The sequence below is a fragment of the Lepidochelys kempii genome, chromosome 3 (assembly GCF_965140265.1).
Source record: "Lepidochelys kempii isolate rLepKem1 chromosome 3, rLepKem1.hap2, whole genome shotgun sequence".
In the NCBI taxonomy this organism is placed as follows: Eukaryota; Metazoa; Chordata; order Testudines; family Cheloniidae; genus Lepidochelys; species Lepidochelys kempii.
This window is the reverse complement of record NC_133258.1, coordinates 175,143,076-175,160,571: the sequence shown is the minus strand read 5'-3', so window position 1 is coordinate 175,160,571 and position 17,496 is coordinate 175,143,076. Positions and strand designations below refer to the sequence as shown.

General features: G+C 39.8%; 1 protein-coding gene across 8 annotated transcripts in view; it reads right to left on the bottom strand.

Annotated features, from left to right (window-relative positions):
- The window catches only part of EPAS1 (endothelial PAS domain protein 1), a 150,877-nt gene that overhangs the window by 60,770 nt on the left and 72,611 nt on the right, over window positions 1-17,496 (bottom strand). For 5 of the 8 annotated variants that reach the window (XM_073339108.1, XM_073339112.1, XM_073339111.1 and 2 more), the window contains 2 exons: window positions 9,479-9,588; window positions 8,281-8,471 (listed from right to left, as the gene is read on the bottom strand). In XM_073339108.1, the coding sequence (XP_073195209.1) occupies window positions 8,281-8,471; window positions 9,479-9,588 (301 nt within the window). The remainder of the gene's footprint in view (window positions 1-8,280; window positions 8,472-9,478; window positions 9,589-17,496) is intronic. The other 3 variants (XM_073339113.1, XM_073339114.1, XM_073339115.1) reach the window with 1 other exon arrangement.

The following is a 17,496-nucleotide window of genomic DNA, read 5'->3' as shown; positions in this document are numbered from 1 at the left end:
TCAGGGGTTTAGGAAGGTAATTACTGACTCAAATTATGTTCAAAAAATTGCTAATTACATTTTGAATCAAGCATGATGTATATTTTCCCCTTTACGCAATCTTACAAACAAATGCTTCATTTTAATGGAGCCTTTTTCATTTCTCCTTTACTAATGATTGTGGCATAGTTATAGTGCCTTGATAATACAAGTTTGAGACTGGAGTGCAAAATTCCATTTTACTCATTGGGCTCCTTAAATTTATATTAATTCATACCACATTACAACTTATTATTTGTATTATGGTTGTACTGTACTAAGGGACCCCAACCAACATTGGAGCTGCGTTGTGCGCGACACAGGTCAAACCCATGATGAGAGAATTCCTGCTCCACAGAAGTTAGAGTCTAAAATAGACAAGGCAAAAGGTGGAAAGGGGTACAGAAGCACAGAGAAGTGAACTGACCTGCCCAAAGTTATAGATGCCACATCTGTAGAAGAGCTAGGAATAGAACCCGGGTGCCCAGAGTCCCAATCCAATACCTTAGCTATTGGATCATGCTGCCTCCTGGTAAAATATTTCCTAATCTGGGTAAAATCTAAATCTTTTACAGCTTTTTAATCAATTCTCCTCTGCCCACAGAAAAGTACAATCGATCACCCTGTAACTTTGAACTGTTATGGCAAGTTCTTGTTGTAATGTTTATAGTAACCTTCTTTTATGCTAAAAATAGCTCTCGTAAACAAGCTTTGATTAATTCCCACTGTCAGGATGTGCGCTGTTCCCAAGTTTTAGAACACTTTTTCCATAGATGCTTGCTCATTTCCTTTAGTCCAACCTCTTGGAACAAATTTAAATGCTAAAAGTCAGATTTCCCTTGAAAGATATAACAGCTTAGGTGTAAATAAGTGCCATATGCCATCTGAAAGAAGAGTCTGTATTCTTTCAGTCACCTATTGTCTTGCTCAGATGTGACTTTTTAAAATTTAAAGACGTACCAAATGCATGTGTGGTCTATTGGAAATCGTCTGTACTGGCATGACCTAGGAGTCAATCTTCAATGCTTGACTCCTCCCCTGGACTAGGCAAAGACTCAGAAAGTTGTCTGGATGTCATGTTCAGCAGATGAAATCACATGCTGCCTAACAACAACAATTACTGCTCCCTACTCCCCCCAGAAAGGGTGACAGGGTTTTATCTGCCATATGGGGGGGAAAGAGTGAGGATTCTTTGTTAGGATACATGTACTGTTTCTGTAAAACTATGAGAGGAGAAGGGTAAGGGAAGGTTCTAGGAAGAAGCTCTACAGCAGTGGTTCTCAACCAGCGGTACACGTATCCCTGGGGGTAGGCAGAGGTCTTCCAGGGGTACATCAACTCATCCAGATATTTCCCTAGTTTTACAACCGGCTACATAAAAAGCACTAGTGAAGTCAGTACAAACTAAAATTTCATATAGGCATTGCCTTGTTTATACTGCTCTATATACTATACACTGAAATGTAAGTAAAATATTTATATTCCAGTTGATTTATTTTATAATTATATAGTAAAAATGAGAAAGGAAGCACTTTTTCAGTAATTGAATGCAGTGTCACTTCTGTACTTCTGTTTGATTTTGTAAGCAAGTTGTTTTTAAGTGAGGCGAAACTTGAAGGTACACAAGACAAATCAGTTTCCTGAAAGGGGTACAGTAGTCTGGAGAGGTTGAGAACCACTGCTCTACAGTGAACCACAGAGAAACAGAATAGCTTTACAAATAGTATTATTTGTCTTATTCTAGTAAAGTTTCTCTTGTTCAGTATCACAGGAAATTTAATTTTTCTGTGATTCTCTGTCCTGATATAACAATCCTCATGTCTGAGAAGATATTCTCTATTGATTCAATAAAAGCTGCAATTTAGATGCATCAGCAAAAAGCCATTAGGAAAGCTCCCAGCTTCCTGAAGGGTTCACTTAGAGACAAGCACATCAACAACTTCTAGAAAATATTTGCTTTCTTGCTATTTAGTAACTTTATTACAAAGCATTCATATCCAGTCAGGGCCACCCAGACCTGTGAGGAGGTTCAGGAGGCACTCAGCACCATGTAGGATCAGGCCCTTAGCTGGAGTAAGTCAGATATGACTTTTCTCAGGAGAGATGCCATTGCAGGAATGTAATATTCAACATGCTCTCCCACTCTCACTGATGGGGCTGGGGTCGACACAGGGAGTTATTTTTCCAATTAAGCAAAGCAAAGCAAACAAACAAGCTATTTTTAAGAAATGTTTTATGTCACAATGGCCTCAGCTTGTCCAGACATGCTAAACAATAGCCAGACCACTGTTCTGTAGAGTTTATGCTATCCCTTAAAATCATACAGAACAGCTATTTTTTCCCTTCTGCTCCCTGCTGGCTTTCCGGCTCTGTTGTCTCTCTCCCTTGAAACAACTTCACACCGACTTCCTTGCAGCCTCCCTTCTCTGAAACAACTTCCCGTCTGCTTCCCAGCTCCCTCTCCATTCCTTCTGCTGTCTCTCCACAGAAACAACTCCCAACACCCAACTTCCTTTGCTGGATTTCTACATAGAAAAGTGTCCCAGGTGTCTGTACATTTAGAATGAGGAGAGGGAAAGCTGACAAAACAATCTTTGCCTGATTAGCCCAATGAAAGTATCTGGCATAATGTGGACCATATTACATGGTCCTGAAAAACACAACTCACTAACGTCAATGAGAGTTCAGATGTGCAAGGCATTGGTCCCAGTGATGCTTCTTTTCTCATGAGTGTTGTCACAGTCTCAGTTTAATTGCTGGCAACATATATTCATATACAAAATTGATATTTAAGTAGCCTGGCTATACCCCAGCATTCCCAGGCCAGCCGGGAGATATAATCCCTCCAGCATGTCCTGGGTCAGTCTCAGGGCCTCCTCCCAGTGGGGCATGCCCAGTAGTGTTCCAAAGGAAGCCTCCCAGGGGGCACCCTTATCAGGTGCCTGAACCATCCCAGAAAGCCCCTCTCGATCCAGAGGAGTAACAGCCCTACTCCAAGTCTCTCCCAAATAGCCGAGCCCCTCACCCTGTTTCAGAGAGTAAGCCCGGCCATACGCATATACATGCAAGTGTCAGTCCATCAAATTTTATCTGTTTACTAAAGTTCCCAGGAACCGGATTCTGCAAACTCTTACACCTCTTTGGACTTCAGCTGAGCTATTCACAGTAGTAAAATGCAGGATCAAGATCCTAATTTGGAAAAAACCAAGATACACTCATTTTCTGATATAAAGATGACAAAATCTACCATGCTAGTATAATTAGAAGACATCTTGAAAAATCTTTAAGGTGATCATATTTAACAATATCTCTACTAAGTTCCAGTTATATTGTGTACTGTTCCGTCTATGCACAGCATGGAAACAATTATAAAACTATTGTTTCAGTTTGCTTCCTGTGATACTGATCTCAATCAGGCTGTCAGACCTACAGACTGTATTTCTAAATGTTAAAGACTTCCTATCCTACATTCCCACACTGAATTGCCTACTGTGAAAATCAAAGGGAAATGTGTTACTAAGTAAAGAACAACTTTTATAAAAGCAAAACCTGGTATTTTTTACCCTTTTGAACGCTGAGATATTCAGCCAGCTATTTCCTATTATGATAGGACACAAAGGGCCAAATTCAGACCCTTCAGTGACTTCAATAGAGTTGCAACATCTTACATGGAGGCAGGTATTTTCAGAGGGCCTTAATGGAGGAGGAAGTGGGGATAGAGCATTGGACTGGGACTCAGGAGACCTAAATTCTATTCCTGGCTCTCCCAGTGACCTGCTGGGTGACAATGACCAAGTCACCTAACCTCTCTGTGCCTCATTTTACCCTTCTGTAAAACAGAGATAATGACCCTGACCTCCAATGTAAAACCCTTTGAGTTTATTATTAAGCATTTATTAAATTATTTTAATTATTATTGTTAATGATGGAGTCAGGCACTCATTGACTTTCAAGAGCAGTTGGCTATCTAATTGCTTTAAGCCCCTTTGAAAATCCCTGTTACAGTGTGAAAGTAGGATCCAGTCCTCTGAGGTGCTCAGCACTCTGAATTCTCACCCCTATCAATGAGAATTAAAGAAGTCAGCCCTGACAGGATCAGACCCCTGGCAGGACCAGAACACGTTGCAAATACTTTGATATCAAAATGTATTTTTTCTTAAATGACTGTAGCATTTGGTAAAAACAATCAAAGCTTGAATAATAACAAAAACACTAAGCAAACAGTATTGTGTACTGGATTCCCTTTAAAGTATTTTTTTCAAGTTGAATTGGCAGCTTGCTTTACTGACAATGTGAGTACATAAATGCAGCACATATTATTTTTACAGTTACAAAATAAATACACTCAAGTCCAGTTTATATAAAATGTCTAGCTGACTTAATCATGGTTGTGTCCAAAAAGACAAGATAAAATGAAAAGGAGTAGCCTGCGTTGAGGCGATCCGTGGCGTTTCATGGAGTGTGCAGTCCTTTAAATTCCCATTTGCAATGTCAGCAGTCAGAGACCAGCTGTCACACTAACTTCTGTGCTTCTAATCAATCATTTTATCAATGTACCCTACTGGAATTAGGTTCCTCGTGTATAACAAAAGGGCCAAATTCTGCTCTTGTGAACACCAACATAAATCAAGGGTAACTTTATTCAAGCTACTGCAGCCAGTTTCGATTTAGAGTGGTGTGACTGACAACAGAATGTGGTCAAGTATCTCACAACCCACTTTCCATTTTGTTCCACACTACTTTCAGAATGTTTGCGTGATGAGCAGCAATCCTGGTCATACATGAGCGACAAACTAAAGGTTTCCATTAAATTTGACATTTCAGGATCGTCTGATGACTGCTAGTATGTTGCTAAAATGTATCTAATTCAAAAGAGCCCATTATCAAAGGTGGTAAACTAATTCTCATCCTGCTTTCAAATTAATTGATCAGAAAAATTATGCTACTTAAGCCTTAACTATTGTACATAACTATTATACAGCAAAGTCAAGTTCTTCATATTATTAGCCAGCCCCCGTTCTCTCTTGAGGGACAAAAACAATATTTTTTTCAGCTAAACCTTGACTGCTAATAGTTTGCTCAGAAATGCCAACTTTTATTTACCAAAAAATTGATTTCCAAATATCACGCTTATTCAGGGCAAGAAATAATTTCCTAATGGGTATAGGTTTACTTTAGGCTAATTCTTTAAATATATAATTTCTAAAATATCTCAATCTGTGTTTCCTTTTTGGGAATTTATTGGTAGGTTTCTATTCTCCCTTGATACCAATGCATTCTACCCACTAGTCTTAATGGTAATCATGTGTGAATACTGAGGGAAGCAACAGGCTGATGAAAGTAAAGTTTTGTCTCGTCAAAAAGGATTTCAAAAATCTTTGCAGTAATTTAACACTGCTGTGTTCTAAAACCAATAAAATGTTTAAACTACATATTTCAAATATTCAGGGCCAAATTCATCTGTAGATCACTTGGTTAACTTAAACAGATATGCACCTGAGATGAACAAGCCTATGGGCCAAGATTTTCAGAAGTGACTAAGGATTTTGTATGCTCAGTTTGAGACACCTTAGAGGGTTCTGATTTTTGGAGAGCAGGTGTAAAGCACTGTCTGAAAAATCAGGCCCCTTTAAGGTGTTCAAGATGGGCCATCAAAAGTACAGACACACAAAATAACTTCTGAAAGTCTTGGATGTCTAAAGCTGCATTCTGTGTAGTAACAACTCAGACTTTGGTTAGAAGATGTAATTATGTTTGCTGTACAAACAGAAGAACAACATCTGACTTGCTGCTGGATTTATAGTTAAATATATACCTGGCTTGGAAGATAAAAAGTTGAATTATTAAAACAAAGGCTGTCACAACTGTGACTGATGACTTATTTCAGGTTCATTTAGCTACTTGGCATTGCAGGCAAAGTGATTCAGTTGAATTCACCACAAACTTGTTTTAAAAGCTGATTTAATATCACAGACAAATCATGCCAGTATCACATCTTGGAACTGTCAAACAGTATAAACTTAAGCCAGACATGTATGAGGGCACTAAAAGATATGTTTTATTCATACTTCTTAGTCTGCCAAGAAATATAGATTAATTTCTTTTTGAAAGAGTTAATTTTGCCTTAGTAATTGCCAGATGAATCTGGTGTCCTTGTGAGATGATGAGAACAACAAATCGTAAGTTACTTAATTTTAACTTTCAAAAACATCCTTGTAATATAATAATGTTATCTGATGAAGTGGGTTCTAGCCCATAAAAGCTTATCCCCATGTAAATTTGTTAGTCTCTAAGGTGCCACAAGAACTCCTCATTGTTATCTGTCTAGTTGTCCTTAGTGAAAAAAAGAAATTTGTTTTCCCACTAATCTAGTCTACCTCTACCCAATCAATAGCTCACAATCTGTAGATGAAAAAAATGTCTTCAATTTTTAAAATTGGTTAACTGGTAACTAGTTGGCATGACAGATGGAGTTTTTAATTGGAAGAAAGTTTGTTTATTTTATGCAACTTGTTTGAGTATGGCATATTACTGACAAAACCACAGATGATATGCAAGTTCTGTTAAGTAAAAACAGTTTTCTGAAGATCCCTCTATTTTATTTCCCATTATAATAGGCACAGATAGTAATTGTGAGAAAATTACATTCTATGAGCCAAGAATAAAAACTCTTAAATCAGTTCTGAGGAAGTGGAAAGGCATCATAGTAAACACACAGGCACCCCATAATCACCTGGAAACAGAAGTGCATGAATTTGACTTAATCTGACGTGACCTGCTGAAAAACCACAATTAGCATGTGACTTAGCTATTACACTCCATGATAAAACAGACCCTCAGGAAGTAACAGAAAAAGTAAGATGCTTTCTAATGGCGTTTTTTTGTTTTTTTTTGCAGTATTACTACATATCCCATTTGTCAACTTAAAGACTGTGGGTAAGATCTTGACTCCATTGAAGTCAACGGGAGTTTTGCCATTGACTTATTTGGGAACAGGATTTCACTCATACGATTTCATGTTTAACTCAGGCATTGTATGAGTTATTGTTAAGGTTGTAGTTTCAGTGTTTAAGAGGTCACTGTATCAAAATCAACCCAGAAAGATCAAGAAGTGACACGCAAATCTTGAAGACATGGTTAACTTTGAAGAACATGCAAAGATTCAGGTCTGTTTTTAGTTTAATCGAACAGTTTTACGATCCCTAGATCTTACAGTGTTTAGTCCAAAGAACTAAGTGACCCTTTGATTTCAGATGTTGTAATTACTCCTTATACATCCCATTGTAGGTTATGAGTAATGGCATGCCTCCAAACATCAAGAGATCCATTCTTCACCATTTTACATCCCTAATTTTTTCCGTCAGAAAACTAAATACAGGTGTTACTCCTTGCCACAATTCAGAACCAAAGAAGAATGGAAACTACTATTACAGTTGCTTTCATTGATCTTGCAGGTTGTGGGGGCCGCAGATGCCCACCAACGTCACTTCCCAGAGCAGTGTACGCTCAGAAGTGGTAGCAGTAATTAAAAACTTTTGAAATACATTCCACAGTTTACACATCCTGAAAGATCCCATTCACCATGTGTGCCGTCATATACCTCTCTATCAGCAAAATGGGTGGTTTCTATTTTAACAGAATCTCTCCATCCAGGTGAAATATTTTAAGATTGTGGCTTTAGCTATTTTGGCACATTGTGCCTCAGCTCTACCAGAATACCATCTATTATCTATCTACTATCAGCCTATAGTACAATTAATCCTTTTAAACAATGTTTTTTGGACATTCACAATGTCAGAGCTGCCTTCTAAATGCAAGTATGCAAATGTGTTTTCCATGCCAAATCAGGGTTTACCTATCTCAGCATGGAAAATTTTCTGCAATTTATAATCTAGGTATTTTAATTAGGATTAAATTCTTGAAGCCTGAAATCTTTTTAATTGATTTTAATTAACCATTTTCTTGGGCATTTTTAGATGAGTTTCTACCTATATGAAATGTCATTGAATTTGGCTTCAATTCTTACTTTGACAATTAATACCTTGCACAATTAATGACGGATATTGCTCAATTTTCTCTAAGCCCTTAAAAAAATCACATTGTCCTGATGAAAAGCTATGCTCTCATGTTTGCCTGAGTTCTCAGAACACATGCTGAGATGTCCCATTTATTATTTTCTAAATACAAGAGACTAAAGGCATAAGCATACCTTTGCCATTGTGATATCAACTAACATTGACCTCTCTCTTATATGGGCCTTACCTGAGGACAACAGTTTGTGAGTGCGTAAGAAACTGATTGCCAGACGCATTATGGATGCCTTGTCCAGATGCGAACTAACATTGTGGGGCAAGGGCAGTTCATGGGCTAATTCATAGAATACTTCAGTCTCCTTGCTTCTTCTGCACCTTGCTGCATCTCTTGATTTCTCCTTCCTCCTTTCTGAGCTGCTCCTATAAAGTAAGCAAAAAAGACAGCTCCTGAGAAGCAATTCATATCTTAAGAGAGACATTCACTGCCAAGGAATATAATCTTCTCAGCAGTGAGCCAGCTGGGCCATTTGAATTAAAATAATAGATGTGATAGCATTTTGATTCTTTATAAAAGCCCCTGGAAAGTGACATCACAATAAAAAAAATTGATATTTCATTCAGGTCAGCATTTGCTCCCACTGAATTCCCATTGACTTCAATGGGAGCAAACTGTGGCCGTTAGTAATAAGACTTAAAAGATACAGCAAATCATGGGTGCTGCCATCATTCAATTTAAATTTGATTCACTAAAGGACTCTGCTTTCAGGAGATTTTAAAAATTGTTTGGATTTGTCAAACAAGCTAATTCAGATATTTTCAGTCTTTGGAGACATACATATCTTTCAAAATGCCTTGTAAAGAAACTGACGTACTGACCCCATTTAAAGTTAATGGCAAAACTCCCTTTGTCTTTACAAGGGCAAGGATTACATCCAGAATCTTTTCGTTTCCATAACTATATAAAATAACGTATGGAATGATACGGTATTATCATGGAAAGCTGTTCTGATAATTCTGCCTACAGTGCAAGGAACTTTTACAGCACTGTCATATGGGACATATATTTAAAAAAAGACAGCTTAATAATGTGAATTTACTACTGACTACAGATCGCTCACAAAGGATCCAATCCTGCCAGGACAAGAGTGCAGAGAGCAGTGCACCAGGGTGACAGGTGCACAGCACCCGTTTTACAGCTGGAACTACTTCAGAAAGTGTGGCGCTGTTCCTAGATATAGCGAGTTGGAAAGGCCATTCCTTGCATTTCAATAAAAGTAAGCAGTATGCTATCAAGCTTTGTTGGTCTACACAAAATGTCCCAGTTCAAAATCTGATGTTACACATGAAAAAACATCCTTTTCATTTTATTTTTTTTTTACTATGAAAGAGACTGTCCATGAAATATATTAATTAGAAAAATACTGTACCATGAAATAAAGCCAATTCTTGGCAAAATCTGTTCCAGTAAAGTCTCCTTCTCTCTCCTGTCTGTCCCTCCAGTGAAATAAACACAACCAACAGAGCCGTCTCCTCCACACTCCAACGAGAACAAGAAATACCGAAGGTCAAAGGGATTTTACAAGGGGCAGTGGACAAAATTAATCCACTAGAAAGCACAATGCTAAGTTTAAAGAAGCAAGAAACACAAGCATATTTGTTACAAGTTTGGGGTGGGCTAGTTTCTTGAGGGAAAACTTCATTAATTCCTACACAGTACTTCATAAATAGCCTTGGAAGGATTAGATTTTTACCAGTAAACATTGGTAGATGTCGATTTCACTGTACATATACAAAGCAATGAAAAAATAGTTCCACTAGAATAATCAAAATTTACAAATAGGCAAAATAAAAAATAAAAAGGTTCTTGAGAATTTAATTAGCGTAAAAATCCAGTGATTTTGACTTTTGAATTAGGCTTGTTAGAAATGGACTAACAAATGAAAAGGTATGATTTCTTGATCTAAGGATATTTACTTTGTATATTTTGACATATGATGCTGACAATTTGTGTTTTAACAGTCTATAAAGTCAAACTTTTTGAATATCAATGTCTACTGTCATAAAATAATTGTCTGAGATCCCCCAATAATGTCACGCCACTGTGAAAATCCAAAATGGATATCAATCTAAAAAAATCCTTACAATTCAAAGGTGTTTAAAAATCTTCAGCTGATATAAATCAGTGTAGTCCCATTGACTTTAGTAGAACTTCATCAATTTAGAACAGCTGATGGCTTTGCCCCTTAGTTGTTCATTATACAGTGCCCAGTGAAATGTATTGCTCCATTTCCTGGTCAGAAAATTATAACATAGCAGTCATTTTAAATGACCTGGCTTGGATGAGAACAGGATGTGACACATAAGAGGTCAATCTCTCAGTTTCAGAAGCTGTAATTTTTTAGCATGTATCCCATTTCTAGAGTCACCCACACAGGCTCTCATTTTGAGGCTATGAGCAAAGATGTTTGTGACCTTGGGCAGATTATAGCATATTTTGAGTGGGAGAGGTTGGGGGCCTGAACAGGTTGGAAGTGCTTGTCATCAGGGAAAATCACAGATGGCTTTGTCATCTTGGCTGCAACTCCGCGCAGCTCCTGGAAGCGGCCAGCCTGTCCATCTCCTAGGCAGAGGGGCAGCCAGGAGGGATCTGTACGCTGCCCCTGCCCGCAGGCACTGCCCCGAGTGACAGCTCTGCAGTTCCCATCGCCCCCAGCTGCCCCTCTGCCTAGGAGCTGAAGGGACATGCAGCTGCTCCCTGGGAGCCTTGCAGACTTCCTCCAACCTGAAGTTAGTGCCGCCCAGAGCCCGTACCCCGAACTCCCTCCCACACCCCAACCCCCTGCCCCAGCTCAGAACCCCCTCCTGCACCCAAACTCTCTTCTGGATCCTGCACCCCACACTCCCTCCTGCACCCGACCCCCCCCCACACTCCGAACCCCTCCGAAGCCCCAGCCCAGAGCCCCCTCCTGCACCCCTAACTCCTCGTCCCCAGCCCCACCCCAGAGCCCTCACCCCTCCCACACCCCACACCCCTGCCCCATCCCAGAGCCCCCTCCCACATCCTGAACCTCTCATTTCTGGTCCCCAGCCCAGAGCCCATACACCCCAACCCCCTGCCCCAGCCCAGAGCCCACTCCTGGACCCCTAACTCCTTACCCCAGCCCCACCCAACAGCCCACACCCCCAGGTGGAGCCCTTAACCCCTCCCACAACCCAGCCTCCTGCCCCAGCCCAGTGAAAATGAGCAAGTGAGTGAGTGACGGAGGGAGGGGGGAATGGAGTGAGCAGGGGTGCGGCCTCAGAGAAGGGGCGGGGCCGAAACAGGGCCCCAGGGTGGGGGCAGGGCAGGGGTATTTGGTTTTTTGCAATTAGAAAGTTGGCAACCCTAGCCTAGGTGGGTAAGGTTGTAAATGTGTGCTGATAGGCATGTTATGAGAGTAAGGAGTCTCAGAAACACACCTTTTAATCCCTGAGACTGATCTCCAGTCAACTTAGTACAGAACTATTTTTTCCCCAGATGAATATATTCCAAAATGTTGGCAGAGAGATTATGATGAAAGTTATCTAGGAGATGCTGCAAACATGGAAACAGCAGTCACATAGAAATTTGACAATACTTCAAAGGGACTGCTTAAGTGAGTAACAGGCCCTCAAAAGAGGAAACTGATTCTTTACTTTGACTGGTTGGAGTTTTCATTTCATGGGACTATGGTAATTTAACAAACACAAGTTAATTAGTATAGTATCTTACTGTTAAGGCCATAGCCACAATCAAATAAATATAAGAAATATATTTTTAAATCAACACAGCTCAATAAAATAAATACAGACTTTTCAGATGTAAAAGAAGATAACACCAACCCTTCTCCCAAAATCAAGTACACTTTTAAAATCACAACCCATCAAACAAGATGCAAAATTAAAATAAGGATTAGAAATACATTTGTTCATTTAGGTCAGAAGGAACGGACCTTTCACATACTTTTTTCTTGTCTTTATGACTGGCCCGGCAACTAGAGTGAAAGCCCATATAACAGAAACGTTTTCCCCACACAACAAATAATTTAGTTTTTGAGCTGGTGTAGTAGAAGGCATCTGAGCCAAGAACAGGATTGAAGGTAATTTAATAGTGATCTAATAAGTAACGGTCATATTATCTGCTCAAACGCAGTCCCTCCACCCAGATTTCTGCAGTGTTTGTGTGCAGGAGAGTCAGCTACCTCTATTGTCCTCCTTCTGCAGATCGCAGGAAAAGCAGAACCATGTATGTATTTTTACACCAATGTTTTCTCAGGGAAATTATGTTTTTAAAACCCCATTTCTATGTAAAGAAAGCCTATGCTATACTCAAAATGATTCATCTCTAGGAGCAAGTCCACCAGTGGAATAAAGATTAGAAATGGAACAAAAACAAAACAGAAAACCCCCATGCAGCAATATTTACGAGAATTTCCGATTGTGACTTGGAGAATGTAACTCAAACCACAAATGTTTGAGCTCCATTCTAAATCTAGAGCCTGCACTTTTCAAATTGGTTCTAAATTAGACAAAACATCCAAAATTGTAGGAAGTAGTATTCCCACCGAAAAATCTCATTTCAATTCTAAACCGAGCATGTACACAGGACAAGACATTTGCCATTCACAAATTAAAAATGAGTTGTGTAAGACTGGCAACTTCATGATGCCATTCAAGCCACAAAGAAAAATATTTAGTTTTGTCAACCTCAGTAAATATAACATAGAAGTGTGGCTAATGAGGCAAGCTGGTTTCATTAACTGGTTGCCCAAGATTTTTAATAACCTACGCTGTCCTTAGAGAGTCATTGTTTCAAACTGTATTACGCTATCCTTCTACAATGTTTCTGATCACAGTCATTATTTTCGTAGCTGACATTGTTAAAGTTTATTACATACGGCACCCATAGTTCTTCTTTACTCTAAGAATCCTGCAGAAAAGAAGGCTCTCTACCTTTTAAAGAATTAATTTGCTCAATCATTATATTTTTAAATAAATAAATAAGTTATCAGAATGCAAGCACTTCTGCTTGAAATACTCCCCCCCAGGTAACCCCATGTATATCTGTTTTTTTCCTTTTCTCTCCTTAACACAGCACACTGAAGCGCCATCATTACTGCAACCAGACATGCAACACACACACACACACACACACATTGTTGGCAGCCATTTCTCATGGCACAGAGAATCCCAACACCACAACAAAGCTCTGTCTACCCTTCTTTGTTTATTTGCCTGACAGGGACAACTCTTTCAAAGAATGTCACTCAATGCTTGCTCCTCCTAGCTGTGAGGTTTCAAAAATTGCTGATGTATATGTTTGTTTGTTTGTTTTCCCCTGCTCATGGCTGCACAAGCAATGGCAGTCAAGCAAAACAGAGACCTCACTAATATGTGGTGTTTTCATGTTTTTGTTTGCACACTGGAGGCCAAAGCTGGCTGCAGTTACACCTACTGACTTCAGTGGGGGAATATTTTACCCAGGCTAGGGCTTGATTCACCCATGTCAGGAGAGTGGAAGCATAACTACACAACTGGGCTATACTAAGCCCATGAAAGAGTGTTTACACTGAATCTTATTCATACCTCAGTGTGGTAAGAGGACAGATCAGGGAGAAGGCAGGGCTTAGCAAACTCCTGAATCACTCCCTCACAGCAAATTTTAGTCAGGCTACAACCTGCTTTTGTGGCGAAAAAGAAAGAGCTGTTTGGCCTGAATGCAGGTCGTTTCCTGCAGTGACTCAAAAGCATGGACCTAGCTCACACAAACCTCTGTGGGACATCCAAGGAACAATGTCCAGCGATGGTGTTTCCACCAACACAAAAACACAGAGCCTATCAGCCACCAAGTGCCTCCCGAGAATCCCCAGGTTCAAGGGGGCCTGGCACCTCGCAGGATTAGACCCTCATGTCCCCATCCATCCAAACACTCATGTTGTAATTGCAGTACAATTCCTCCCTATAAAACAGTAAGAAAGGAATGTCAAAGTCCAAACTTCTGCAGGAAAAAAATGAAATTACCCCCAGATCAGGGAGCAGGCCTGACTGCCTCCCTCACCAGAGTACCTCAGCCTCCTTTCAGGGGGTAATGGTGGGGTGGTTGTTCGGGTGGAAGAAAAAAAGTTCCAAGCAAGGATTTCCCCATGCTAATTTGATGATGCTCTGGAGTGGCTGAAGAAGGGCTTATTCATGCATGAGCACAGTTAATAAAGGATTTGACCTGTAAGAAAAGGAAGTGTTGAGAATGTATGGATGATTCTCAAACCACAGACTATAAGCAGCTTGTCTTCCCTTTCCCACCCTCCCAAAAGGCTGTTTACACAATTCCTTAGTCACTCTTGAGTGTGTTTAGTTCAGATTCTGAAAACTGCTGTTGTATGCGGGGCAAAGAAGACAAAGTACTCAGGAGTACTTCGTGAAATCACTTGAATTTTCAGTAGCAAAAGTTCCCCAGGCCCCCGCCCCCCCAAAAAAACCCCAAACAACAGACCAGCCCCAGAGACAACTATAACACCGAAAGACCCCAGTTGGTGGCGGGTGGGATCAAAATGGAACCTCTGGAGCTCAGTGCATGAGCCAAGGCTGTAGAGCAGACTCTTCAATCTCTCTCTCTCTCTCTCTCTCTCTAAGTGGTCTCGGTGCCACTAAATGAGACAGACCACCACACCCAGAAGGTGTGTGGATTACATACTTCTCCTAAAAAAGAAAAGGAGTACTTGTGGCACTTTAGAGACTAAGAAATTGGTTAGTCTCTAAGGTGTCACAAGTCCTCCTTTTCTTTTTGCGAATACAGACTAACACGGCTGCTACTCTGAAACCTGTCATACTTCTCCTAGTTGAGGAAGTGCATCCTGAGCTTCAGAGCCTTCCCAGTTGAAATCCTGGTCAAGCTGCCCCTTGTAACACCAACAGATCCTTGTCGTCTGTGTGTGGAATTGAACCTGGAGCCTCTGGAGTTTAAAGCATGAGCCTCTACCGCATGAGCTAAAAGCCAACTGGCTGGTAGCTAAGGCTGTAGAGCAGACTCATTTATCTCTCTCTAAGTGGTCTCAGTGCCACTAGATGGGACTGAACACCACACCCAGAAGTTGTGTGGGTTACACAACCACACAGACAAGAACAAAGAGCATAACTCCACCAGTCAGATGAGCTCCGATTATTTTAATTATGCCCTGAACAGAATTAATGATCCCCTTTCTCAGGGCGAATAGCCCCTTGCACCAGAATAATCTCACTGAAGTCACTGGGAGTGTTTGCAGAGTCAGGATGAGTTAAGGGGATCACAACCTGGCCCTAAAAAGTAACCCTTATTCCAGTATTGTAGTTGTGTGTATAGCTGTCTACTTTCAGAAAAACAAAGCAACGTACATGCATGTCTATTTTAAAATATGCATGTTTAAATATGCATGTTTAAAATATACATATTTTTGTCTTAAAATATACTCAGAAGTTCAGTAGGAAAAAAGACAAACTTTTTAGTCATGGGGTAACTAGAACCCATTTGCACTAGGTAAGTAATTCTTGTGTATCACAGGTGTAAAGTGTTCACTAGTGTTAGATACGCAAATTCTGCCCTGGGCTGCACCTATGCAAGCCCTCTGATTTCAGGAGAGGTTGCATGGAATAGAGACTGGCCCCCTTTATTTAAATAAAGTTAATCCACTCTTGAGCTGGACATATGAACATATGAACTTCTGCTTGGTGCATCCATATTTGTTCTTTTGTCCCACCCCACCAATAACTGGCTTTATGTCAACCAAGAATACTTGTCCTCAGTCAGTATATCTAATCTTTAACCTTTCCATGAACATCTACCCTTCAAAGTTCTTGGTGGCTATTTAGCAGCTAACATCCTGGCAATCCGCTTTAGAGATGGCTCCTTCTGCTATGGACATTAGTGGATCTAGGCTTGTTTAGTGGACTCTTCATGGTGTCACCAGAGTTAATCATCTTCTGTCTTTACACAAGTCCATGTGTGTGGACAATGCATGGCAGTACTGCTGGAACAATTTTTCTAGTGGGGGTCCTGAAGGCAGAAACCATGTATGTGGGTTGTTATTACTACTTCAAGCCAGGGGGTGCAGCAGCATCCCCAGCACCCCTACTTCCAGCACCTATGCTGCAGGGGAGGAGTGAATTTGTGTGTGCATGCATGTGTGTGTGTGCACACGTTTAGGGATAGCCTCCTAGTCAAAAAGGGTTAGTTCTGCAGAATGTTATAACCCTGTAATACAATTAGACTTTGTAGGTTCAAGAGCACTGAAGTTCCAGGGCCTCTAGGGTTAGTACCCAAAGAACTGAAATCAGTATTTAACTATGGCAGTTTTCACTGATACAAAATCTGCTGTACTGCGAATTTATAAAATGTTTAGAATGACATAGCTTTAGACTGACTTACTTTAGTTTACTTAATTAGTTTTGTGTCTCTGGACTTTGTTTGAAACTGCTGTGTAAGTAAACCTCTTAACCTTATAAAGTAACAGGCATATTACTTTACATTTCAAGGCTCATTATTAAGCACTTGTAGCTCAGACATGTATTAAAGGTCAAGAATCCACAGTTAATTAAACTGTCACACAAAATATCTATAGTAATTCATGCTGGCCTCAATGTGAACAGTAAAAGCTTCAGATGTTACCTTGTAGAACAAGAATAGCTATGAAAAGATAACATAAAATATAAATGATTTACTGTACACACAGAATAGCTGACCAAACTGATTAGACCTCATTTAGAACAATAAGAATTTAAAGGAATATTTTTAGGATAAAAGTCATATGAATCTGAAAGCATGCGGTTAATATAATCTTCCATTATTGGTGATTTTTTAAAAAATCAAATGCACTTTTTACCACTTGTTTACATTTTGCATTTCACTCAGTTTGGACAATAAGTGCCAGATACTCAGGTGCTGTAAAATAGCATAGGATCTAGCCCTGAAACTATAAACAGGTCAGTTTCTCTTCTATTTACAGTCATTTTCACTTTCTGGTTCTATATTAGCTCAGTGATGCAGTGTTTGGGTCTTGCACATAGACAAATATTTAACAAATGTACAAAAGTGGGTGTCATTCTTATTTTGTTTTTAAATTTTGTTAAAATGTTTTTAATAATGGGGTTTGGTAACAACTCTATCCACCTAATGTTCAAAAATAACCTTCACTCTGGGCATCACATTGTCCTTTTGACAATGCCGCTTTAAATTAAGAACATTGATAACTTGTAAATGAAATGTGCATGATAAACAGCAGTTGACACACTCATCAGGAACTGAGGCCAAAAATATGGAAGTTGAGAGTGTAACTCCAACCCATTTAAAGTAGACAAGATTGTCCCAGGCAAAACCAAGGTAAGACTTTCTCTGGTGAAAGGCATTCACTAATGCATTATTTTCACAGGGATGGCCAAATGGCGGCTCATGAGCTGC